Here is a 27,085-nt window from a genome sequence, read left to right as displayed (position 1 = left end):
GTGGTTCACGTGTGATTTTCGCGATGCTCCGGCGCGTGCAATGCAGTGTCTCCGGACAATGTATTCCGGTCGCGAGTCTTTCCAAGACTTCCGCCTATGTGCCAAGTGTTTCACTTTCGTGTTCTATACCGATTCCAATATCAGAGGGATCAACCATATTTTTTTTTCTTTAGCGTGTGATAAAGCCCAACAGAGGAGGACACTAGGTGAACCAGTATGAAAAGAGTATATGCCCCAAGGTTTTTGCGCCGGTGCGTTTCATTTATGCTCACACAATGCACCAGCCCTTTTCTATTCAGTAGGAGTGATAACATCAACTGTCCACAAAAAGTCGTGCAAAAGGGTAAGCCCAGCGACTTTTCCGTTTGAAATTTCGTACCTACAGGAACAGACGCCCACGAACCGTTCATAAGTGTTGCGGCGTTATTTTCTGCATTCTATATGCATTCCTTAAAGTGGACGCGTTGGGTTACCACCTGGGCGTTTGCGCCATACGCTATGACTATCATGATAAAAAAAGGAAACACCTTCTTGATCTGGCGGCAGTTCCTCAGCACGGCATTCGCGACTGTCTGGCTGCAAACATCATCCATACGTATGCCTGAAACTTCACTGATGCGTGCTTCGGGCTCTGTGTGGTATTTGGGCATCGAATGCCAGAAAATGCGTCTGTTTGTTTATTTATTTATCACACTACCCACAGTACTCGTAGTCATTACACTGAGGGGTGGGGTGGGGGAACACAAACAAAGAAACAATAACGAACGTGGTGACAATACGCCCAGCGTACAATAAATTGCCGGAACACTTTCAATCGCACAAACACATAAGATCGCTCCTTCTGCAGCTGTATTGAGCTCCAAAATGCATCGTTAGAACATATTCATAATCATTGCAGCATCTGATGGTGGCTTATTCTGTTGTCTTATAGTTCTCGGCAATAAGGGCATGTAAAATGCTTCAGTTTTGCAGGTTATTTCATTTATCGTATTCCGATAGTCGAACCGTAGTGGACCACAATCAGGCTTAGAAAAATATATCCTGGGGTTTATGCCAATGCGACAATGTTCTCATTAAAAGTACGTTTCCGTAGTGGTTCCCGACCGAGGCTTCCTTTCGCTCGCGAAATGTGTCCAATATTTTGAACAAACCGAAGACCAACCACTCACGTTAGGTACCGCTACAAAACGAAGTCCTCGTTGTGGCTCCTGCATGACCATTGGGTATTGTCTACATTTTTTTTACTTTTGAGATAGACCTGAGCAGCAACGTTACGTGAAAGTTTCATGCACAGCTTCGCAACAGCAGGCTGAAATGCGCATTTGTGACGCTTTCATTTAGGCATAACAAATCTTCCTAACTTGATCAGGCTCGATTGCTTGGCTGTTTCAGAGCTACTGGTTTGGATACATGAACTCGGCATGCAACCCTATCATCTATGCCTTCCGGAGCCCCTCCTTCAGGCACGGCTACAAAGAGATCCTTTTCGGCAGTGCTGTGGAAGTCGTCAGCGCTGAAGGCAAGTAAGCCGTCACAATTTTCCGCCCACAATCTTGGTAGTTTCATCTCTCCTAGGCAGTGGACGAAAAAACGGCAGGCCTGCGCAGCACTGCGTAAGCTAGCGGAGCGGTCCTCATGGAGGCTGTTTCTCTAAGGAGACCGACTGCAATCTCAACTGCGAGGTAGCCACTAAAGCAGTCACTGCGCGTTTCGAAGAAAATGCGCGCACCCTCGAGAGCAATAGGAGAGGGAACGTACCCTCAAACCCCAATTCCATCTGTCCAATATAGAGCACAGAGGATGACGCTTTTCCGCCAACTGATGTCGCTCCCACATCGTCTATGCTTTTACGATGTGCGAAATACATGACAAATGTCAGCTTCATATTGTAAGCCTGCTTTAGCGCTCACACGCAGCAAACAACGGCACCGTTTCAAATGCGAAGCATTTCTTGCGAACCTTTGGCACTTTGAGCGTTTCTATCTACGTATTTATCTATCTAGCCGCCTACATCTGGGTGTTCTCATGATCGCCTTCTTGACTTGGTGTAGACCAAATTTGGCATGGGAGGGTAAGAGAATTTGACGAATATGACTGTCGGGTCATGACATGAATAACGTGAAAATCCTGTCGCGTACGTCGTCAAACACTTTCCATCCAGAGACGTGTGGCACATACCCGTTTACTACGGGCCGTGGTGTACGGGTATGCGCCACAGCCGATTGACAGTTGATACCCAGGAACGGCGATAATGGACATTGGTAACTTGAATGGGAGAGCGTTAAGAAAAACCGACATTGGCAGCGTTGACCCGATGAATGGAAATAATGAAAATTAGGATCCCAGCTGGAATCGAGCCCAAGCATTCTGCGTGGCAATCAGGTATTCTACCACAGAGCCACGCCAGATCTACAAACTGGTTTGGAAATACAACCTACGCAGGGGTAATATCGGTGCAACGTCAATTGTGGTTGTGGTGCTGGCTATCTAATTTTGCAAGTAAGCAATCAATACTACACGATACTCTAGCAAAACAGCCATTTGGGCTAGTTGGTAGCGCTTCATATCTTAAAGCAAAAAGGCGCACTGCGGGAACAAGGACATAAGAAGGGAGGTTTCGGCCAGGTAAATCGCACCACGTGCCTTTTTTGTAACGTATTTATGTGTGCTCTTTCAATAAACATTCAGTTGTGAGTGTGCGCTTTGTGTCGTCGGTTCCTCCCTTCTATTTGTCCCGCAGTGCGCCTTTTTGCTTTAAGATATGTACATGATACTCCTACGATACAGGCGTCATATTTTCTATTACCTGTTCCTGCTGTAAACTGCTTGAACATGTAGTAGCTAAATATATAAACAATTTTTTAGCAAACAAAAAAATCCTCACATGCCATCAACATGGTTTCCGTAAAGGATTATCCACGATTACACAGCTTATCACAACCGTTCATGATTTTTCATGCGTTTTGGATCTTGCAGGACAAGTCGATGTACTGTTCTTAGATTTCAGCAAGGCATTTGATAAAGTGCCTCATGGGAAGTCGTTGTACAAACTGCAGCAAATAGGGCTACCAAGGTTCATTCTCCAGTGGATCGCTGCTTACCTTTCTAATCGTGTGCAGTTTGTTGCAATAAAAAACTCTGAGTCAGCGGTGCTCCATGTCAGTTCTGGTGTTCCCCAAGGAAGTGTCCTGGGTCCACTATTATTTCTAATCTATGTGAATGACTTGGTCGATGTTGTACCCCAGGATGTAGGCATTAGATTATTTGTAGACGACTGTGTTTTGTTCAAAAATATATCCTCTACGGCTGATCAAAACATTTTACAGACAGCGCTAATGGCAATAGATGATTGGTGTAGTAGGTGGGATATGGTGCTGAATTCCGAGAAAACTGTTCTGCTACGCATTACGAGGAAGAAACAGCCGGTCATCTTCCCCTATATTCTTCATGACTGTCCAGTGTTACAAGTAGATAAATATAAATATTTAGGCATTACTCTCAGCTGCAACCTTACTTGGACACCACACATAACAGACATTTGCACAAAAGCGATCCGTAAATTATGGTTTTTAAAAAGAAAATTAAAACATGCCCCCTCAAGCGTAAAGCTTTTGGCATATAAAACTTTCATTTTATCTAAGCTCGAATATGCTGCAGTCATGTGGGATCCTTTTACAAAAAAGGACATTATGCTTCTTGAAAAAGTGCAACGTAAGGCGATCAGATTTATTTTTAACAAGTATAGAAGACTCGACTCACCTAGTTCACTAATGCAGTTACACAACATTCCTTTGTTAGAAACAACAAGAAAGTTGAGCCGTTTAACGTTTTTACATAAAATTATGTCAGGAAAAATTACAATAAATGTACCGTGTTGTGTCCAACCAGCTACTGCTAGGACAACCCGTCGTAGACATGACCGATCATTGGCGCCCATATTTGCACGAACTAATGCCTACAAACATAGTTACTTTCCTAGAACAGTCACAGATTGGAATTCACTGCCTCGGGAGATTTTTACCGCTGAAAATTTTGTTACGTCACTGGAAAATTATCTTTTTGGTGTCTAGCGTCCCAAAATGTCATAATGTTGTTTCACAGACGTGATGCCTCTTTTAGCGTTCTCATGTTCGTCTTTTCTTTTTTTTTTTGCTACGTCACTGGAAAATTATCTTGTTGGTGTCTAGCGTTCCCATATGTTGTAATCTTGTTGCACAGACGTGATGCCTCTTTTATCGTAAGAATGATAGTGTTCTTTTGTTTGAAACAAAGTCATGTATTCTTGTTTTTGCTGTAACCATTCACTTGATGTTTTCTTTTTCCACTCCTGCTTGGACCAGAATGTTGGTCCGCAGTATGTTTAAATAAATAAATAAATAAATAAATAAAATATCAGATTAACGTCGGTGGTTCCAGTGTTCGCTCCGCTTTTATAACAATGTAATAAACATTACATTTGTATTCCTATGATTCTGCAAGCTATAATAAAGTATTGCTCGACCCTAGAGGAATACATTAACGAAAGTTACGTATGAGACGTATGATATTCACATCATCGCGCCGTAAAATGCACTTAGTCCGCCAGAACGACGCAGTGTCCTCTTCGTTCCTTACGAGGCTGGGCGATGGCCTCTTGCTGACTGAGGATGATGCCAGATTGATTGACAACCGTTCTGTAAACTAGGCTACGTAGGCCACATGCGCCCAGGTAGTCTACCAATACGACAAGCGCCATTCACTGATGTACGTCCACGGATCGCTATCCAGGCCTACCAGCCTCGAAGGCCTATAGCGACAGACAATTTGTCGACGAAATCACCAAGGCATTGACAATTTCCAACAGCTGTATTATACCTCATACTTCACTACTGATGCTCACCACGATTACGACCGGATCCAATAACAAGTCACGACCAGCTGCTGGGGCTCACTGATCACGGTGATGATGACCTTGTTCAAGAACTGTCCAGAACCTCTTCCACACATGCACACGGGTTGGTGAAACGTGCGTGCGTTCTCCATCATAAGGGACAAGAATGAGCACTACATATCAGCGTACCGCTTCTGGTGGTAATACCCACGTTGCCGTTGGCAGCGTTACCCAACTGTAAGCAAGTGGTTATATAACATATATGCGGCTCTTCAACATATATGTGTGCGTATAAAATTTATACAAATCTATAGCGTCAGTTAGTAATGTTTCGCTCAGTAAAAAAAATTACGCCACGGTCACCTTCCCGCCGCATGCTTCGCATAACATCGACTCCCACGGTACGTGTAATCTGCCGAATTTTTTTGTTTTTGAAATATGGGTTGATCGAACTTGATTGTATGTTACACGCACAAACACTAGCGAATGGGAAAGAGGCCTTTTCGCGGAGCTACACACAGTTCACTGCCGCACCCTGCTTTTCATAACTTCCTTATATGACGCGAACGGCCTGTGATACGCGATCAGCTGCCGCTTTTTTTATCACCGACGTGGGCGCGCCAATATTTAGCGGCACCTCGGCGCCCTTTGCTACCGGCAAAGGCCGTCGCGAATCGTCGGGTTTGAGGCTAATTGCCACGCGCTCGCGTGTCCCCGCTCATACTGTTTATGATGGTACTTGTAGTACACCTTTTTGTTGCTGCGGCGGATGAGGACGACGAATAATTGTGGCCGAGCCCTTTGAAATCGGTGGGAAGCTTTGGACCACAATCTCGTTACGTACTTAGCCTTGTGTGACGCATGGTGCAATACTACTCTTCTTCTACACAATATTACATCTGTTAACACATGCCCTCGCAATCCATGTCTAGGCTCTTTTCCCGCAAGAGTGTTGGGCACTGCTGGCGTGGCTCTGTGGTAGAACACCTCCTCGCCACGTAGAAAGCGTGAGTTTTTGTTTTGTATTTTAAAGGTACCGACAACTGACTTTTCTCGAACAATATTTTTACGGCGCGACAGAAAGCTCACCCTTCGCAGTGTTTGTAGCTGCAGTAGTTAACCTCAAAAGCACGTAGTTATTTTACATGCAGTGTTTTTCAATCTGAAAGGCTCTAAACACGTACGTATACCTTTCCTCCAGCAACGCTGAGAATTGATAGCGATGTCGCCAGCCTTTCTCGTGATTTGTGAAAGCTATCGTTGTTCTGCTTTCGCAAGAGTTCCTGTAACTATGCTTAACCACCTTTATTTAGAGCTTTCCAACTATTTTTGAAAATAATAAGCTGTTACAATGAGATGATGTGGCATTGCACACCTTCCCTGTGTTTGTACCACTTTGTGTGCGCATGCGTCCAAGGTTGCCTCCGCCTGTGTCATGGGGGGCTTGTTGCGGCGTCGTTACTCTCTCGAGGCACGAGTCAAGCCGTCAGCGAAAACGTCAATACGCATACGCGCGGCCGCACCGAGTAGCAGCGCGCGTCATTTCTGAGACGAAGTGTACACACTAAACAAACATAACCAGAAAAGGGGGTAAACTGCTTGTCCTCTAGAGCATTACCCTTTCTGGTTTTTTTTTTTTTACTACGCACCAGTCGAGGTAAAATTTTGCTGTCATGCTGAGTTTTCGAACGCAGAAACGGTAGTAATTATTTACAGGCACGTAGCCAGGATTTTTTTTCGGGGGGGGCCAAGGCCTAATTATTCGAAAGAAAGTCTTTTCATGGCAACAAGAAAAAAAATGTTGTCCGGGAATATAAAAGGCTAGACGAATATCGGGGGGGGGGGGGGGGGGGCCGGGCCCCCGCCCCCCCCCCCCTTGCCTACGTGCCTGATTATTTACCCCGCTGAGATTTCCAGCGAATATTGGCGGCGAGATCAACCTATAGGTGGCAGCACCGTCGCCCCGTCAGTGTGGACACGGGTTTCGTGCGCCGCGTGGAAGTGTACGGTGCTGCTGTTTTCACATCGTGATTCTGTGTTCCGTATCCTTTTCGATGGTGAGGTTTTGTTCGGTGCCCAAATGCCGCGTACTGCCCAGCGCCAGCGATAAGCTTTCATTTTTATCCCACCGACGCGGAACGCCGACTTTGGTGCTTAAAAAAAGTAAGGGGTGCGATTGCACCATCATCCCTCGAAATTCGAATTTAATCAACGTAGAAAACACTGTATCCATAACATATACAGAAACAAACCCATACACAAACACACACACACACAACCAATGCAGAATAAAACACCACACAAACCAACTGCTCGCGCTGCACAACCACACCGGCCACCCGCTATATAGAGGCACTTCATCTTCACCTGCCAAGTAGTGCCGGTAGGAAACTTATGTTTTCCGTGCTTGTGCAAAGAGTTTCACAGCATACGCGTTCAAGTTTTAAGGTTGGCTGCAAGTCGCCATGAGTCACACCGATGTTTTAGTATAAAGCCGCCTGATCTGACCTTTTTTGGTTATCCAATTATTCGCCTGCACTCCTTCATGTTGGCCGCACCCGCGTTAGCAGTGGTGATGCACAAAGCCGCAAAATATACCTAAGCACACACAAACCACGGCCACTCAATATTTTTTCATTGAGCAGCGGTGCACAGAGTAGCAGCACATATCCAGGAACGCCGGCGAAGAAGAGCGGCGCCGCGCCTGTACCGGCTTCTTACCGACGGCGTCGCTAGGCCTTTTCGAGGAACACGGCTATGCGATGAACGACAGCTGGCCATCACAGAATGCATCTCCTGTGCGATTTTGATCGTCGTTATTTTAGACACAAATTAAAAATACATGTCTTCTATTCGAGGCGTCTTGCTAAGCGATGCACATGCAACTACTGCCAGTGCACTGCCGGCCGTGCGTTGAATCCGTCGGCCTGGTATCGCGGCTCGCCTTCGCGCTAGATATTTCACAGCTCTGGCCGCATGAAGCGAAATACACAGTTCGGACTGTACTTTACTCAAGCAGACATTCTTTTCTGAGAAACAAAATCTCTGCGACGCTTGTTTCACCTGCTCCAGCGACGCACTCACACCGGCCGCTGGGCGGCTCCGTGCCGACGACGTAGCGAAGCCTTTTTCTGATCGCTTGGAAGTTGTGGCCGGTCACTCTCCAGAAAGCAACCACGGACGATCACACCAGCTTGATTTTGTTGCCGCTAGGAGTGCTCTTCCTAGCTCTTCGCGATTCGGCACGTAATCGAGGTATCCGCGGCGTCCAGGCTCGGAGGCTTGCGCTCGTACGCGCACGGCCGTTCGATGATAGAAGCACATGAGATCCAGCCCGCTGTGCGCAGCCGGACGGCGGCAAGAGTTAAACTTGCCATGACCGACTAGACAGATACAGCGCAAGCTTCTTACACTCGTCTCTCTGCAAGGCCACTAGACGACATACGCCAAGGATATGCGAAAATCTGCAGTACGGCTTTCCAGGAAGTTTTTTTTTTCTTCGAGCAAGCCCTTTCGTTCACAGACTCCTTTTCTCCCTCGTTTGCTTCTGCAGATGCAGTTGCAGTGAAAGTGCGTAGGCTGAGGGTTAACTATGACGCGCGACAATACCAGCTTTGAAAAAAATACAAAAATTTGTAGTGTTCGAATGGATTGGTGGATCCTTTGAGCGTCCCCTTTAAAAAGGGACGGTGACAAGTGTGCCAACAGGCTCGGCAAATAAAAAAATGTTTTCCTTTTTTTTTCATCTTGGCCTAATGCCTCCACTTCCAATAAATCTTTTACTGCTGAAAGAAAAAAACAGGTCAATTCACATACAAGCTCTCTGCCCTCTACGGCAGAATGTACTTATTTGTCCCACTACTTATTTTAGATGTGAAGCATCTTATAGCGGAGTTCAATCCGGTGGTGGTGGTGGTGGTGGTGGTGTGCGGCGTGACCACCCTTACTCCACATCCAACCTTCTCCACATCCCCTCTCCACTCCCTCTCTCCCCTTTCCCTCTCCACATCACCTCTTCCCTTCCCTCTCTCATTTCCCTTTCCCAACCCCTCTCCACTTCCCCTCTCCACTCCTCTCCCCTCCCCTTTCTCCCTCCCCCTTTCCCTTCCCCCTCCCGCTCTCCATTCCCCCTCTCCACTTCCCCTCTCCCCTTTCCCCCTCACCACTCCACCTCTGAAACGCGGGCTCTAGCCTCATGGTCCCCTTTAGCGGGAGATGGTGTGAGTTTTGTCCTTTCTCTCTAATTTTCTGCCGCCAATACTCCAACCGTCTCTTACTTATTTCTATCGCGGGCGTGTTCCGCTTTCCATTGTTGTCCCTAAACCTCAAGGCTTCATGTAAGCTCGTGCGCCCAAACGTACAACTGGGTGGATATCTCCACATTCAATCAGAACATGCTCCGCCGTTTCCTTGTCTTCCCCGCAGCATGTGCATTGTTCTTCTTTAGTGAATCTGTTCTAAGGCAACCCGATCTCGCTTCTGTAGCGAAGAGGAATGCCCAGCGCTGCAGCCACATCGCCAGCTCTGCTCGAGGCACGAGCTGGAGCTGCCCAGCCTGTGTTTGCTGAAACGCTGCCTGCGCCTGCGCCCCGCACCTCCACCAAAAATATAATAAAAACACTGGGCCGGGAGCGTCCGAGCAGGGACAGCAAGAGCTGTACAGGCGCAGGCAGCGTTTCAGCAAACACAGGCTTGGCAGCTCCAGCTCGTGCCTCGAGCAGAGCTGGCGATGTGGCTGCAGCGCTGGGCATTCCTTTTCGCTACACTTCAAACAGTAAAGCGCTTCCCCTTGGAATATCGTAAAATGTTTCCCTTCTTATTTTATTTTTGCCCTTCCGGAAGTTACTCAGAGCTGTTTTTTTTTCTCCATAGCTGCCGTCCAGTAAATCCTCTCCGCCTCTCTGACTTTTCGCTTAAAGGGGTACTGACACAAACTTTCGCGGCCGCGATAGCCGGCTGGATCGATCCCCGTGTACGTGCGTGTACCATCTGCAAAATATCGACAGCGAATAAAGCTTGGAAGGTATTTTATATGAATTTTGAAGTTCGCGAGCACGATCCAGCATTATAGGCCACACCTGGTGCATTGACGCCCTCGGAGGTGACCCGGGGTGACCCCCCTACTTCCCCTACGTAACCGTTGCAGCCGGTACAAGTTATGATGACGTCGTAGCCGCCATTTCTGTTCTGACGCGCTTCCCGACGAATCGCTCCTCACCAGCGGGTCAAAGCTGAAGCGATTCTCCTCGTCGAAAATTCCTTCCATCCCCGCCGCAAGAAAATCGTCGCCATCAGACGACGATGAGCCCGACGACGACAGACCGGGGGAAATGCGTCACTGTTCTGTGTGCTCACGTGACCGAGCGTTCCACTCGCTCGGGGGAGATAGTTGCACCATGCGGCTTGTCGTTTTTGGAGCTGTGTCAAACCGAAACTGAGGCTGTGTAGGTAATGAGGAGCTTGTAATTAATTATCTGTCTCGCGCTGCAGCAAACGATGTGCCGTGTTATGACTAACAGGCCCCCAGCAACACATTGCAGCAAAAAAACGCCGGGCGAAAATTTTTGTGTCAGGACTCCTTTAACGCTCTTTGTTGACATATTGCTTACACAACCAGCCGTATATTTAGTAGTGCGCCTCCTAGTCCTTTTTCTCCACTGTGTGCCCGCGCTCTTCCTGTAAAAATAACGGAACACCTTCTCTGCCTATCTACTCTCCTTCACATTTCTTAGCCTTTCTTCGAACTTTGTTTTCCTCTGAGCTTCCTTTGCCTCAAAAGCCTACCTATCCCATATCTCCCTTTACAGCCTCATTTGTCGTCTACTCGTAAGCACCCAACGCGAGGCGTCGCACAGTCCTTTGATTTACATCCATTTGCGATTGCACCTCTGCCCTCATATACACCACTGAGTTCCCAGAGGTTAGCCCCGGAACCATTACACCTTTCCACAGACCTCAAATCACCTCGTACCTATTGTATCCCCACAACGCTCTGTGCTTCATTATTGCAGCAATCCTCTTTCCTTTTGCTGCCGAGGCTTTTTCCTGTACTTCCATGTATCTATCACTCTCATTTACCCATACTTCAAGGTACTTGTATTCCCTCACCCTCGGTATTTCTTGGCCCTGTATTGACACCGCCTGATCGCCAGGATCATTGCATACCATCAATCTATATTTTGTTACACTAAATGCTAGTCCTTGACCTTCCCTTCCGCATATATCCGACAGGTTTGCCTTCCTCGAGTACTGCTCAGCAAGAACAAACCTTGTTTCAAGATCCCTGCCTTTGCTCTCAAGACATTTACACTCAGCACGAAGAGCAGCATTTTCACTTTCAAGATCCCTGTTTTTTGTAATCACATCGTCCAGTTTCTTCTTGTGCTCCTCAATTGAAGTGAAGGCAAAGTCAAGGCTTTGCGTCGTCTGACGCTGCTCATTTTAAATGCGAAGCATTTCTTAGCGAACCTCTGGCACTTTGAGCGTTTCTATCTACGTATCTATCTATCTATCTATCTATCTAGCCGCCTACGTCTGGGGGCTCTCATGATTGCCTCCTTAACTTGGTGCCGACCAAAATTTGCATGGGAGGGTAACATGATTTCACGAATACGACTGTCGGGTCATGACACGAATAAAGTAAAAATGCTGTCGCGTACGTCGTCAAACCCTTCCCTCCAGACACGTGTGGCACATACCCGTTTACCACGGACCGCGGGGTACGGGTATGCGCCACAGGTGATTGACAGTTTATATCCACCCAGGAACGGCGAGAACAGACATTAAATGCGAGAGCGTTAAGAAAAACCGAAATCGGCAGCGTTGACCCGACGAATGGAAAGAATGAAAAGTAGGATTCCAGCAGGAATCGAACCCAAGCATTTTGCGTGGCAATCAGGTATTCTACCACAGACCCACGCCTGGTCTATAAACTGGTTTGGAAAAACAGCCTCTGCAGGCGTAATGGCAGTGCAACGTCAGTTGTGGTTGTGGTGCTTGCTATCTAATTTTACAAGAAAGCAATAAACACTACACATGATACTCCTACGATGCGTATACTCCTACGATACAGACGTCATATCACATTAACGTCTGTGGTTCCAATGTTAGCTCCGCTTTTATAGCAGTCTAATAAACATTACATTTGTATCCCTATGATTCAGCGAGCTATATTCAAGCATTGCTCGACTCCGGAGAAATACATTAACGAACGTTACGTATGATATTCACATCATCGCACCGTAAAGTGCACTTAGTCTGCCAGAACGACGCAGTGTCCTCTTCATTTCTTACGAGGCTGGGCAATAGCCTCATGCTGACCGAGGATGATGTCAGATTGATTGACAACCGCCTTGTAGACTAGGCTACGGAGGCCTCATACGCCCAGGTAGTTTACGAATGCGACAAGCGCCATCCACTGATGTTGGTCTACGTAGACCTATCCAGGCCTACCAGCCTCGACGGCCCATACCTCACCAACGCGAAGGGTGACTTCAGATTCCAACATGTCGCCGGCTCTATCTATAGACAATTTGTCGACGAAATGACAGAGGCATCCACGATTTCCAACGGCTGTACTATACCACATACTTCACTGCACATTGACCTCTCGTCACCGCGATAACGACCTGATCCGATAACTAGTCATGACGAGCTGCTGGTGCTCACTGATCACGGGGATGATGACCTCGTTCAAGAACTGCCAGGAACGTCTTCCACACATGCACACGGGTTCGTGAAACGTGCGTGCGTTCTCTATCACAAGGGACAAGTATAAGCACTGCATACCAGCTTACGGCTTCTGGTGTTGGTATAATACCCACGCTGCCGTTGTCAGCGTTACCCAACTGCAAACAACTGGTTATATAACACATATGCGGCTCTTCAACATATATGTATGCGGATAAAAGTTATACAAATCTTCAGCGTCTTTTTGCAACGATTCGCTCAGTAAAAAAAATTACGCCATAGTCACCTTCCCACCGCATGCTTCGCATCACATCGACTCCCCCGGTACGTGGGATCTGCCGAATTTTTTTAGCTCAGGGATTTCATTCCGTAAATCCCTTTCAAGGGAATCGCGAAAAGATTTCAACTTTTGTTTCATCTCTTCTTTTATCTTTAGCAGCTCTGCCTTCATTTCTTCCTTTTGTCATGCACTGCCTTCTGCCATTTTCCAACGCCCACATAAAAATACAAGGCAAAACAAAACAAAAGTCCAGATTCACTGTTTGGCAGCAGCGACGAAGCGAAGATATGTAACAAGGTAATAAAATACCCCATATCTCTGCAACACTAACCTGTGATAAGAGTGCCAGAAAGTTTAGCCCATGCAAACAGCTCCCCGCTACTGCCAAGTGAAAGCTGTGACGACCACGTAGTTCCTTTTGTAGTGCGCACAACGTGACGTTGATCCTTGAGACAGGGCGCAGGCGCAGCCGTCAAGGACGCCTCCTGGTACCAGACTCTGGATTGCTTCGAAGAAGCGCTGGACCGTTTGGACGCTTTTGGTGCGGCTGCTTGAAATGCCCTGTGATAAGAGTGCCAGAAATTTAGCCCGTGCACACAGCTCTCGGCGCTACTGCAAAGTTCATCGAATGATTCGGTGCTACTGCTACGACTCGCCTGATTCGAGGAATACTCGCCGATGACCATGGCTGTCCTCAGTAACATTGCAGGTGAATTATTTCCCTTATGGATGACAGGTTACTCCCAACAAGTACCGTATGCTTCTAGACGTTCTGTTCAAATCCGTCCTGGTTTTCGCTTTGTCGCAAAGTGACCATGCATTCTCAATCCCCACGTCTCGTGCGCGCCAAAGATTATACGCAGGAACAGCACAGCCAATCTGACAAAAACGCTACCGAGTATCTCCGTCTGAGCGCTAGATAATGGACGATCAAGTACGTGAAATGCTACAGGAGGGTGTCATACAAGAATCATCGAGTCCTGGCCAGCTCTAGTGATCCTAGTTAATGCTAAGAAGTGTCGTTTTGGCGAGTGACCAACCTTAGGGTTTCTTTTTGATTCTTTATCGCATGAAATGTGCTTACACGAACACAATACATGCGCCCTGCCCTTAGGCTGTAGAAAAGTCTAAGCGTACCGATGTTTTCTCTGCTTAACCTGAAAACTATCAATATTCATACTTTTTTTATGCAGGCAGCGCCGCCCATAAGTCCTGCAGCTCACAACCAAAGTCTGGAGAGGACATACGTGAGTATCTTGGCATACATGAGCGTCTCATGTAATGCAACCTGCTCCTCAGGCAAAAAAAAAAATGTAGATTCCCTACAACTCACGCGCACTTATGCGACAATATTACATGAAATATATTCGAAGAAGAAGGGCGTAAGCTGTGTGTGACACAATTAACAAAAGGCCACAGTTTCGTACGAAACGTGCAGACATGTGATTGGAAAGTTCTAAGTGAACTGCTCACACTAAAGCACAGGTAGGCACTACAGTGCATGTTTTTACGCAGCTATTTTCCTTCACAAACACTGGACCAGCGAAGTCTACGCCCATGGCTTGAAATCGATAAGCCCTCGAGACTCTGTCGATTGGAAGAGGGGCTGTAGGAGTTGAAGCGGCATTGAAACGAAACCTCGCTATGGCTTCGTTGAATGATCCCACAGACACCACACTGGACAAGCACCTTTTTAACGAACTGGCCCCCGACCACGCACTATCCTAAACTTATCACGCAAATCGGTGGGTTTAACGCCGACACCACTGTGAAGAAGACGTCGATCATCGCTGTCGACGATGAGGTGCATACAATGACGATCGGCGGGTAGCAGTACGGAACACTACTTTTTCCTAACCATATACGTTGTCTAGTAAGCGAGTCTTTAATCCTGATATGTCTTTGGTATCAATGAACAGCTGATGGTCTCGTGCGGTCGATGTAGTGTCGAAAGCTTTGTGCTTGCAAACTGCTGCGCTTTCTGAGATCTGAGTGGCCCCGACATTCCTTTACTTATTATGTCACCGCAACCCTGCTTTCACAAAAACATGAATCGCAGTGCAGCCGAAGCGCAAAGAACTGAACTCTTCGCCAAACATGTACGTTCCTAAATCGTCTGCAGCGGGCCGATAATCTCAACGACCGCCATGTTGGATGTACAGTCGCGCCACCTATAGGCCGCGAAAGTTTAGAATACCTCCCTTAGGACGCTTAATTCAAATGTTCTGCCGACGCTTGCGCCGAGAGCGCCAAGAAAGCCGTTGAGTTACGGCCCTGGCGAGTGGCGGCGCTGTAATGGCGGCGATGACACTGTTTTTTTTTTTTTTACGAGCCTGGTGGCACACTTGTCACCGCCCCGTTATAAAGGGGACGTTCATAGCATCCATCCATCCATCCATCGACGCAGCGGTTACGTAACGATTGCGTTGTTTACGACGTCAGGGCAACAGCCGCTCGCTTCTTCTCGCGCCCCCTTCCCCCCTCTCCTTCCCTCGCACTCCTCGCGGCGTTCTTCTTTCTTTTTTTTCTTTCGAGCGCGCTTCTTTCGTTGGAGCGTGCGCGCTTTTTCTCTCTCATGCCGGGCGCCGTTTTTTTTTCCTTTTTTCTTGGCGCCTCCTTTTTCTCCTTTCATGCCACGCGCCGTTTTTTTTTTTTTCGTGTGCGTGGCGCGTTCTTTTTTTTTTTTTTCGCGTGCGCGCGTGCTGTGCTTGGTCGCGCATTCATGTTTTTTCTGTCCGCTCGTGCTGCGCAGTGCGTTTGAATGCACGCAGCCTGCATGATCAAGAGCATAAGGGATGACTTCCACCCACAACATATCTCCTGACTTCGTTTTATTGCTCCGTTTCCAAAACTCAAGATTCCTACATAATGGGGCACGATACAAGTTCCGGAGAAGTAGAGAAGGAAAGAATGCACAGTGTGTCTATGATTAAACAGCACAAAAGTTCATTGTAGAGCTCAGAAATTGGAAATTAAAAATCGAACACACTGGAAATGCAGGCCCTTTGACGTATACACATATAAGTAACACGATATTTGTTTAGTACAATACTGAACGAAGTGCACAAGATGTTCTGATGTGACAGAGTCATGAAATTTAAAGAAATGTAGGCGAAAATGCCGGTGCATGTCAAAAACAATAAAGATGCGCAAAATACCTAAATATAGAATAATAACGCAATGAACTACCTATTAACCACTGTACTAATACGAAACACAAAACAACTAGATATATATATATGCTCAGATGTTGCACAAATATGCACAGATTTCTGGATACCTTCACTACTGATAAACAAGATGAAAAAGCAGATTTAGCAGAGTAAGCAGCACACCGCACTAAAAAGGGAAATACACATTATTTGGCACTTGAACACTACTTGAAGTTAGCTGGCGGCAACGGCATGAAGACGATGGTCCGTTTATGCAGCAGCACATATAACATTCGAAGAAACGCGTATTGCCCAATGGCCAGGTGAAATAAGTCTACTACACAGCTTTTCTTTCACCGCGAATGCAATGCATAGATGTAAGATAGCGTCACTGAAGTGAGAATGTCATGCCGTGTACAGTGAGCACTTCATTGAGACAAACGCAAACAATAAAATTCTGCATATATACTCAAGGCTCACCAGAAAAAAAAAACAGCTCTGATGTCTACACATAACGGTTCTTCGAACGGTTTTTCTATAGGTAATTACAGAGGTAATACATAAACACAAAGAGTATTTTTCAGTTGTAAGTACATATAATGAACATTCCCGCACCGAAAGAAAGCACTGGGGGCAGAGTAGAAAGCTGGTGCACTTGAAGTTGCGGATCGAGACTTCGCAGAGAGCAGATTCTATAGTTATTAACCCTTCCTTGGGCAAACGCGTCACTTGTGGCCTTTTCCATAATTCAGAAAACGTTTACGTCCTGCAGAAAAGCAGTTGCAAACTGAATTCCAACGAGAAAAATTACGCAGTCTCATCACGCAAACGTAGTTTCGTCGTCTCGGTATAGCGCAAGTTGAGATACACAGAGACTCAGAAACGCGTATTTAAACGAAGGCGAGTGATAAACAGGCCAAAAAATGCAAAAAGCACTTCCAAGGACGCAGTCACGTCAGAGACGCAAAAGTTAAACTATGAGTCTAAAGTGCTTTATTTTCGTTGCTTCTTGGTACATTGTAAGAATGGCAGACTGGGCTTGTTGGTTTACCATATCTGAAGTTTAAGGCGCGAATAAGACACGGACGAAGATAAGGAACGCACACACGGCGCTCCGTATGTGTGTTCCTTATCTTCGTCCGTGTCTTATACGCGCCTTAAACCTCAAATTCTTGGTACAACGATGCAACATCGTGCTTTTCACGATTCAGCCATGTTTAAAAACAACTGTTGTCCACCTGCAATGAAGCTATATATGTGTGGCTGCGAACGCAAACCGCATACTCACCTATAGCTTTTGGATCATGGAAGAATCTTGCGGAACTCTGTCTTGCGAGCGCGGCGGCGCGGCCAGATATTCTCAGGCATGGCCGAGCACAGGCATGTCGGGCGTGTGGTACTGAGGTAGTACGGTCCCTAGAATATACTGAGCGTAGGGGTAGTGCCGCTTTGCCGCCGCTGCGACTACGCTCAGCACTTGTTGAGAGCAGATTCCGTGCCACTTTTCCTGCGGCGCGGGTCACTGTGGAGCCTGCAGTGCCGACAGCACCTGAATATATAAGATGTAAGGCACCTGCGGGACTTGTTAGTAGCGACTGACATTTCCGTGCGGTAGATATTGCCGCACTTATGGCGTTTACCGTGCGGAGGTGCTAAGAAGCCCCAATGAAATGGCCTGAGTACAATAAAAACTCAGGGTCCCTTATGCATTTGCCTGAGACGACTGGAAGGTGAAAGCCATCGAGATGATGTTCTAGATGAATTACCAACCCGTTTAATAGGCCTAGTTGCTGCATAACTCGTAGGTAAGAACTTCAGCACAAACGAGGACGAATTACAAAGAGATGAGACGAGCCCTGGCGCCGTGCGCGTGTTGCGTCCTATTAGCGCTGAAGTTTTCACCTTCAATATGTACTGAAGTAACATCTCTATCGGATGGGATGGAGTAGCACAAGCACAGACCCTTAATATTGTCATGAAGCTAGATGCATGGGTCGCGGGCCGCTGCGGATGCCTGCGTGCAGCGCATATAACCTCCCATCGTAGCAGCTGCACGCCCAATACTTCTTTCAAATGTGCCCGCGTGGGAGCCTTCGTCCCTTTTTCCTATTCTTCTAAGCTTCATTTCGGCTGTTGTAGAGCGACATTTTTAGTTGGGCCCTCATAGCCGTCGGCGTGCGGCGTCTGCTGGCGCGCGCTGCCCATATTTCCCAAGGCGTTTGCGTGAGGCGGGTCAAGTCGAAAGAACAGGGAAAAATCTAGAGACTTTAGGTGCCAGCGCGCGCTGCCCATGGTTGTCAGGCGTGGCCACGCATGCGCAAAGGAGACCCATGTGGAACGTACTGCAAAAAAGCTCTCCCCTGTTACCAGACTGAGAAGCGCGAAGCGGCTCGTGGGTTACGTGCGCCCCAGTGACACGAGCACACCACGGACGCTGGCACGGACGGGCTGCCTGCTAAACAGCGCGTGGCCGCGACAGCGGTCAGTAGCGCGTGACGGAGACCCTGCCAACCGGCCATTGAGCGTTAGCGAAATGGCCGCACTCGCGAAGCGAGGGCGAAGCCACGAATAGTTTTCCGCGCCCGAAGGGCGCAGAGGGCCTTCACTGAGCAACAGGAAAATGGCCCTTTAAAGTGCCGGTGCCACAATCGAAAATCCCTAGAGATTCTGTCCCCAGGTACCTAGCCGTCGAACACAAAAGGATTCGTGGACACGCATGCGCAAACGCAAAGGAGACCCATGTGGAACGTACTGCAATGAACTTCTCCCTGCTGAACCGGTGGATGGATGGATGGATGGATGCTATGGCGTCCCCTTTAAACGGGGCGGTGACATCATTTCTGCCACCAGGCTCGAAGAAAAAAAAAAGCCTTCCTTGTTTTATGTTGGCCTAATACCTTATCCACATTGAATAAATCTATGTTATTATACCAAAAATACAAATTCACGGTCCATCTCTCTGCCTCTTAAGGCAGAATGACCTTATTTTTCCCCATTATTTATTTTTGTACTTAATCTCTACCTTTCTGCCAAGAATACTCTAACCGTCTCTTACTTACTTCTATCGCGGACGTGTTCAGCTTTCCATTCTTGTCCCTAAAACCCAAGGCTTCCTGTAGACTCGTGCCCAAGTATACCTGGGTGAATATTGCCACATTTAATCAGTACATGTTCCATCGTTTCCTTAGTTCCCCCGCAGCATGTACATTGTTCTTCTTCGTTACTGAATCTCGCTTTATAACTACGCATTCTAAGGCAGCCCGACCTTGCTTCAAACAGTAAAGCACTTCCCCTTGAATTATCATAAAACCTTTCCCTCCTTATTTCGTTTTTTCCCTTTCGGTAGTTACTCAGAACCGGCTTCTTTTCCATCGCTGTCATCCAATAAGTCCTCTCCGCTTCTCTGACCTTCCGCTTAATTCTCCTTGTTGCCATATCGCCCGCACTGCTAGCCGTATATTTACTGGTGAGCCTCCTAGTTCTTTTTCTCCACTGCGTGTCAACGCTTTTTCTATACAAATACCTGAAAACCTTCTCTGCCCATCTACTCTTCTTCATTTTCCTCAGCCTCTCTTCGAATCTCATTTTGCTCTGAGCTTCCCTCACTTCAAAGCCTGTCTATCCCATATCTCCCTTTACAGCCTCATTTGTCGTCTTCCCGTGAGCGCCCAACGCGAGGCGGCCCACCGTCCTTTGATTTACATCCATTCCTGATTGCACCTCTGACTTCATGCACACCACTGAGTTCCCAAATGTAAGCCCCGGGACCATCACACTCTTCCACAGCCCTCGAAGCACCTCGTACCTATTGTATCCCCATAAAGCTCTGTGCTTCATATTTGCAGCATTCCTCTTTCCCTTTGCTACCGATGCTTTCTCTTGTACCTCCATATATCTATCCCCCTCATGTACCCATACTCCGATGTACTTGTACTCGCTTACCCTCGGCGGTGCTGTGCTGCGCGCTCACAGCACCGCCACGGCACTTTCCAGAACTAGTGCAGGCAGTGCAAGACAAATCGAAGAGACCTCGGGAGTGGACCTACTAACCTCTGCGTTAGGATAACATGGCGGCCTTGTGGTGGCCGCTATTCGCGCTATTGCACTTTTTATGTAGGGGCGCCCTCGTCGGGGCCAAACTTCAAATCAAAATTATTCTTTAAATGAGGAAGTTTAGTTGTTCCTTACTGTTACACTTCAGTATAACAAATTTCTGTTCATACGAAGTGGCCTTGCCAGGTACCGCGTCATCAATCTTTTGTAATAGTTTTTGCTCCAACAGACTCATAGTTGTCAGCAGCGTATCGGCATCATCATCTTCATTTCAAAATATACGGCGGCAGAGGCGTGCGGCGGCGCAACGACAGGTAACGATTCGCGGTGCATTGGGATGGGTCTCGCGCTGTTTCGTTTCGCTGTAAATGTTGCGAGCCACTGCCGGCCTACACACTCGCTTCTGTTCTGTTCGTTTTGACTCGTTAAAATGCTTTCGCGTAGTGCATTCAGCTGACTTCAGGGGAACGAAGGGACCGTTGAAGCTTTCACCGGATGACACTCGTTTCAAGCCCGAGAATATACGGACCGGTAAGTAAAAACCCATTGTTTCAGTTTTTTTACCAATGGCTTTTTGTGGGTGTCACACGGAGGCGACACACTGCAATATTCAATTTTTCAACGTCACACTCTGTCGATGAAAAAACGTGCGTTCCTTGCGGCGTGGCTTCACGTGGGAGCGAGTTCCTGAGTTTATCGTTCGCTTCACATTAACCAGGCCGCTGCAATAAAGGAAGGCAACTGCATCACCAACGCCTCGCATGTATCTTCGTAACTAGCCCGTATATCAGTGCAAAAAACATATGAGTTATAGTTTGCCGGAGTCGCATTTGAGAAGCCAGATTAAGAGGCCTCATTTCTCCTGTTGTCAGTTTAGGTTGTTTTTACTACACATTTAGTGTAACAAAAGCTTCACATAATTATGAGTGTACCTTCACTTTAGTGTGATAAAAACCGTCACTATAATCAGAAATATTTTTTTTTCTGCTGTAGCCTCCTGGCCTGACAAGGAAACAGCTGTGTGCAATGAGCAATGCACCTGTTACATGACACGCCTTGTAAAGAAGCTAGCTCGAGTGATACAACATGTATTATAAGGAACGTTTACATATATGTATAACAAACCGCTGTTTTTGTTCACTATGTTTATATGTTTATTTTTGCAAAATTTAATATTCGTTGATTATGCTTATCAATAACTGGTGATATCATTCCTTGTTTTTCCAGGATTGCCAGGCAACGACAGGGTGACTACCCCCGAATGTCCACTCTGCAAGTGCGGCGAAACATGTGAACGTCTGCTACAACAGGTCATCTTGAACCTATATTGTAGCAAGGTCGACAGCTGGCATGGGCGTCCGGAGGGGGGTGCAAGGGGCGGGGGGGCAGCTGCCCCTCCCTGGAATTTCGGATAATATTTTTCTATGCGGTAGCAATGAGCTACACAGCTTGATTAGCACACTCAGATCCCGGCCTATCTCTATTTCCAACCAATTTCGCATGTTGCACAATCTTGATTAATCTTGCAGGTCATGTCACGGCAGTGAAAAAAAAATGTGTCACTGCTATATCCCCCCCCTTTTGCACCCCCCTGCAATACGTTCTACGGACGCCCTTGACAGCTGGGATAGTTCGTAAGGTTCCATAATATTTTAGAGCAGCGCAAAAGACGGGACAAAGGACAAGAAGTTCACAGACGAACGCTTACTCGCAACTGGCAGATTTATTAGAAGAACCAAGGAAAAGAAAATATACAGAAGGTGACCCAAATGATCAGTGCAATCGCCGCCACGTGGGGATCATGCTAACATGCGCAAGAGCAAGAAAAGCAAAAAGAACCAAGAAATAGCCCCCCGATAGGTAAAACTCTACCGTCGTAATACCAGATATGCAGCAACAAGGTAAGCCAACAAAACCAAAAAAAAAGCACTAGCTTCTCCAGCACTAGCTTCTCCCTTCAATTAGATAGACTGTTGGTTTCTGCCTTCCCGCCTCAGACTTTGATTGTCCAATGTGAAAAGCTTCTGAAGCAGGTAAAAGAGAAGTTTGTATCACAAAAGGATGAAAACACAAAAAGAAACGTCGCTGTCATTCCCTATGTGCACAAGTTCTCCCATTGTCTAAAAAAAAGCTGGTGCCCGCTACGGCGTGCAAGTGGTTTTTAGCGCCCCTAACAGCCTTGGAAGGATTTGCGCTGCTGTTCACAATAAACTTGAAAGATGTTCTGCCTCACGAAAAGGGGATTGCAGCACGAAGCATCATAATCAGTTTGTGCCGTGTGCTTCAGGTGTTGTCTACAATATCCCAGTGACGTGCGGGCTTTGTTACATTGGACAGACGGGACGCTGCCTAAACACCCGTCTTAAAGACCATAATAATAATCTAAGTAACAATCATGGGTCACATCTAGCTGCCCACTGTAAAGGTTGCAAATGCACGCCTCTTTTTCATAAAACTACTGTTATTTTTAGGCACAGGGATCACGCGGCGCGTGAGGTTATGGAAGCATTCTTCATTAAGAATGCTGGGGCGAGTTGCATCAGCTCTCCTTCAGTGGCGCTATCGCGAACCGAAATTAGTTTTTTGGAGGCGGGGTAGATAGATGCTTTTTGGTTCTTGTGTTTTTTTTTTGTTTTTGTTTTTTTTTTGTTTCGTTGGCTTACCTTGTAGCTGCATATCTGGTATTACGACGGTAGAGTTTTTCCTATCGGGGGGCTATTTCTTGGTTCTTTTTGCTTTTCTTGCTCTTGCGCATGTTAGCATGATCCCCACGTGGCGGCGATTGCACTGATCATTTGGGTCACCTTCTGTATATTTTCTTTTCCTTGGTTCTTCTAATAAATCTGCCAGTTGCGAGTAAGCGTTCGTCTGTGAACTTCTTGTCCTTTGTCCCGTCTTCTGCGCTGCTCTTAAATATTATGGATCTTGAACCTCACGCTTGCAATACAATATTTGTGAATGGTTTACCAGGCATCTCATGGAGGGGTGCCTACAATCGTCCACAAGTATTAGCGGTCTACTTTGTCATGCAATTTACACCGCAATAGCGTTGAAATTGAACACTAGCTCCATGCATTAGTTACGTTACGTGGCACTGCTGAGCTCAACGACGCAGGTTTTATACCCAGCCACGGTGGTCACATTTCATTGGGGGCGAAATGCAAAGACACTCGTGTGCTTAGGTCTGCGTCTGAAGTTCAGGGAAAGACGGAAGCTTGAAGAGACGAAACATTTGTGAGCAAGAGGTGTCGCTGGAGCAAATGTTTCGACAAGCAGTCTTGTCTTCTTCAAGGCTACAACTACGTTTGTTTTAACTCCATGCGGTTAGAGTCAATCTAAACTTGTCTACTACTGTATGATTCATAATCATATCATGGTTTGCATGTGAATCATCAGAAATTATATATTTAAATGTAAATATATAGAGGTCTGTCTGGCTGGGCAAGATTATAAGAATAAACAGACTCTCCAGCCACATTTAATCATTAGTCTTCTTGATTTAAAAAAACTAAGATACCGAACGGGTCTCGAAACGTAAGGTTAGTTTTTTTTTTTTAATTATAAATCACATTACAAAACGAACATCACGGCAGTGAGGGGAGTTAACAGTCTTTCCAACATCTAATAATATCTGGGGTTTAACGTCCCGAAACCACGATATGATTACGAGGGACGCCGTAGTGGAGGGCTCCGGAAATTTCGACCACCTGGGGTTCTTTAACGTGCACCTAAATCTAAGTACACGGGCCTCAAACATTTTCGCCTCCATCGAAAATACAGCCGCCGCGCAACATAAATGCAACATTTAGTTGTGCCTTATGAGACAGTTTACAAACTACGCTCAAAACTGTGTTTAGATCATAGAAGTTTACAGAAAGATACGACAAAGCTTTACAAGGCTGTGCTCAATCACATTAGCCTTTGCACATATGTTCAATGGGTTCCTTGAAATTATATACAGCTAATAAACAAATTATAAGTGTGACGAGCACTTCTTCCAGCACAGCTTCACCAAGCACGTTTACGTTGTCGTGATGAGTGAGATTGTGCTCAGTGAATATGGTAGTGTTTTTTTATATAGCAGAGAAAAGTCCCAAATTTGTTTGAGCACACCCACTTCTGCTGTTTGATTAAATTAACGTGTAACAGTTGTAGCACCTACCACTATGAAGTGAAAGTTTGTGAACTACTGTCACGAAAAAAAAACCTAGGAAATCTAAGAGGTAATTTAAAACATACATAAACTTGGACTTATCCACAGCCACACTACAAGATTTTACGTATTGTGACGGGGTGGTGACGTCGACGAAAGCAGCAGACAGTGTGTCCAAGATGAAACTTCTTATTTGGCCGAACTTGTGGACAGGAAATGAAAAGTCAAACTACAGCAATACACAATGCACACTGATAGCGGCGAACAGAGCGTCGGCTGTCGATAAACTGATCTGTGGCAAGGCGCGTCGGCATTTATACCTGCGGCATCGAACATTCGAGCATTATCACTGGTGGCTGCATTAGTTGGAGAATACACTCAGCTGTTCGCGATTGCGCGCTCCAGCCTAACAGAAGATCCTAAAATATTCTGGAATGTTCCCAGACATTCTGGCACGGTTTGCGCAACGCAGTAACTACACGTGCAATTGGTCAATAGCATAAAACATAGAAAGAAAGGAGCGCATGTGGCAGTATTTGAAGCCGGAGCTTCTAAAAGTAGCAGGGAGAATACATACTTGAGCTTCCAAGCCCAAATATATTGAAAAAGTAAATAACACAATAACAAGTATGCAATATATATATATGACCTTTATTTATCCAGCATTGGCACAGCTTCACATCATGACCTATCAGTTGATTTCGTGAGTGTTTGCTTGCAATATAGTGCTCAAGTTCTATCGACATGTCTATGTGATACAGAGATTTTGCTCGTGGCTGAGCAGTTGTTTATTGTTCTGTGCGAACACCAACAAAGATGTACACTGCATGCCTAGAGCTTATTTTCTTAGAATTGTGCTTCTGGAATCTGTGAGCATTCGCCTTATGTCTGTTTCTTTAGCATTCATCTACGCTGCATACTCAGCAGTCCGATTACTACTAACGCTAAGAAATTCTAGCTGTAGAAACTGTGTAACTGAACTATAACGAGGAACAAAACGAGCCTATATTTTCTTCCACCTATTACCTGAATACGCAATACGTATGGTATGGCTTCACGGCCGAGATTTTCGCCGAGAAAGTCGTGCCTACCCTGTAGACACAACACGATATTCCTTATTTGTAACGCATTCAAGGTGACATCGCAGAGCGAGAAAGTTGCACAACTGTACGCATCCGCAAGTGTTTACGTAACAAATTTATCAAAACTACATAGCTCTCACTGCGCTAGCTATCTCTCGGCGTAGCGCATGTTTTGTTTCAGACTTCACCACCATGCACTCACTTAAAGATCAACACAACCTGGCAAGCGCCGCATAACTAACGGTAGGATAAGAACTTTGTCCTAAAGCTATGCTGTTAAACTCGGACGCCGCAACACAATGAGAGCAACGTTCTTTCAGCGATCTCGGTGTTCAGTTACGTGCAGATATTTGTCACCTTTAAGACTCATTACACACGCACGGGTTGACAGCTTTCGACGTGTATGAGATACTTGTTTTGTTTGGGCCTGACTGTATACATTGCTTTTACCACCTTGGGGACTCACAATAAACGATGCAAACCTGACTTGATTGACGCTGTTTTTGCCAGTCGAGGCCAGTTTGGTCACCTGGCGATAACTAGTAGTCCATTACACACGCGAGCCCAATTTAGCAACGAAAAAGAACAAAATACCAGGGAGCAAAAGGCGCAGTAGCGCGACCAGGGCGAACCAGCCGCAAAAATGCGTTTGTCTAATGATCAGAGTGTGGCTTGCGAAAGCAACAGGCCCCAAAGCACCTGCGCATTCCTGTAAAAGTACTGCGCCAAGTCCGTAATCGCTGGCGTCTGTCTGTAACACAAAAGGTTTGTTAAGATCTGGCAGCTGAAGGTAGGCGTTACTGGTGATTGCTTTCAGAAGCGTGTCGAAAGCTGCTTGTTGCTCACCGCTCCAGAGCCATTTCGCGGCTTTCTTCAGCAACTGAGTTAGTGGTCGGGAGATGTCTGCGCACTGCGAAATGAAGTCACGATAAAAAGCAATCATTCCGAGAAACCTTTGCAAGCTCTTAGTATTCTGGGGTGGGGGGTAATCGGCAATTGCCTTCAGTTTATCTGGGTTCGGTTTTAGTACGCCGTTGTCGACAACAAACCCAAGAAGGTTGATTTTGTTAGTAGCTAGCTGCAGTTTTCCGGGATGAACAGTTAGACCGGCTGCTGACATGCGCTGTAGCACCGTATGCAAGTGTTCAAGATGCTCTTCAAACGTGCGCGAAAACACCGTCACATCATCAAGATACCAAAGTGCATAATTAAACTTTGCATCACCCAAGACCATATCCATCATGCGCTGTTAGGAACTCGGGCTATTGGAAAGACCAAAGGGCATGCGGACAAACTCAAACAAGCCTCTATGACATGCGAATGCCGTTTTCGGGATATCGTCAGGGTGAACCTCGATTTGCAGATACCCACGAGAACAGTCGATAGTGGTGAAGAACTTTGCGTTTCCCAGCGCGTAAGTTATGCTCGATATTGCTGGCAAAGGGTAGGAATCTCTCACCGTGACTGCGTTGAGCCTGCGGTAGTCCACACAAAGACGTGCCGTACCATCTTTCTTTGGGGCCAATACCACAGGGAAGGCCCACGGACTGTCCGAGGGTCGTACGGCTCCTGTGTCGATCATTTCGTCCAGGGCTTTATCGAGAACGGCTCGCTTGTGCTGGCTCAGCGGTCTCGGGTTGCAACGCCATGGCCGGGCGTCGCCGGCATTGATGCGATGCACTAGGATGTCGGTCTTCCCAGGACGTTCTGTAAACATTCCCGAGAACGGTGTCAGCACGGCCTCTGGCTGCTTCCGTTGGTAATTCGTTCCCGTGAAGTCGCTGAGGGACTGCATGACTGCTGACG

At 46.7% G+C, this 27,085-nt stretch overlaps 1 protein-coding gene across 1 annotated transcript in view; it reads left to right on the top strand.

The window, feature by feature from the left end:
* The window catches only part of LOC119388420 (alpha-2A adrenergic receptor), a 152,003-nt gene that overhangs the window by 34,978 nt on the left and 89,940 nt on the right, over window positions 1–27,085 (top strand). The window contains exons 2-3 of the mRNA XM_037656123.2: window positions 1,393–1,523; window positions 14,037–14,086. Of these exons, the coding sequence (XP_037512051.2) occupies window positions 1,393–1,523; window positions 14,037–14,086 (181 nt within the window). The remainder of the gene's footprint in view (window positions 1–1,392; window positions 1,524–14,036; window positions 14,087–27,085) is intronic.

This window comes from Rhipicephalus sanguineus, chromosome 3, assembly GCF_013339695.2.
Source record: "Rhipicephalus sanguineus isolate Rsan-2018 chromosome 3, BIME_Rsan_1.4, whole genome shotgun sequence".
In the NCBI taxonomy this organism is placed as follows: Eukaryota; Metazoa; Arthropoda; class Arachnida; order Ixodida; family Ixodidae; genus Rhipicephalus; species Rhipicephalus sanguineus.
The sequence above is the reverse complement of the archived record's forward strand: the minus strand, read 5'-3'. Positions and strand labels throughout refer to the sequence as shown.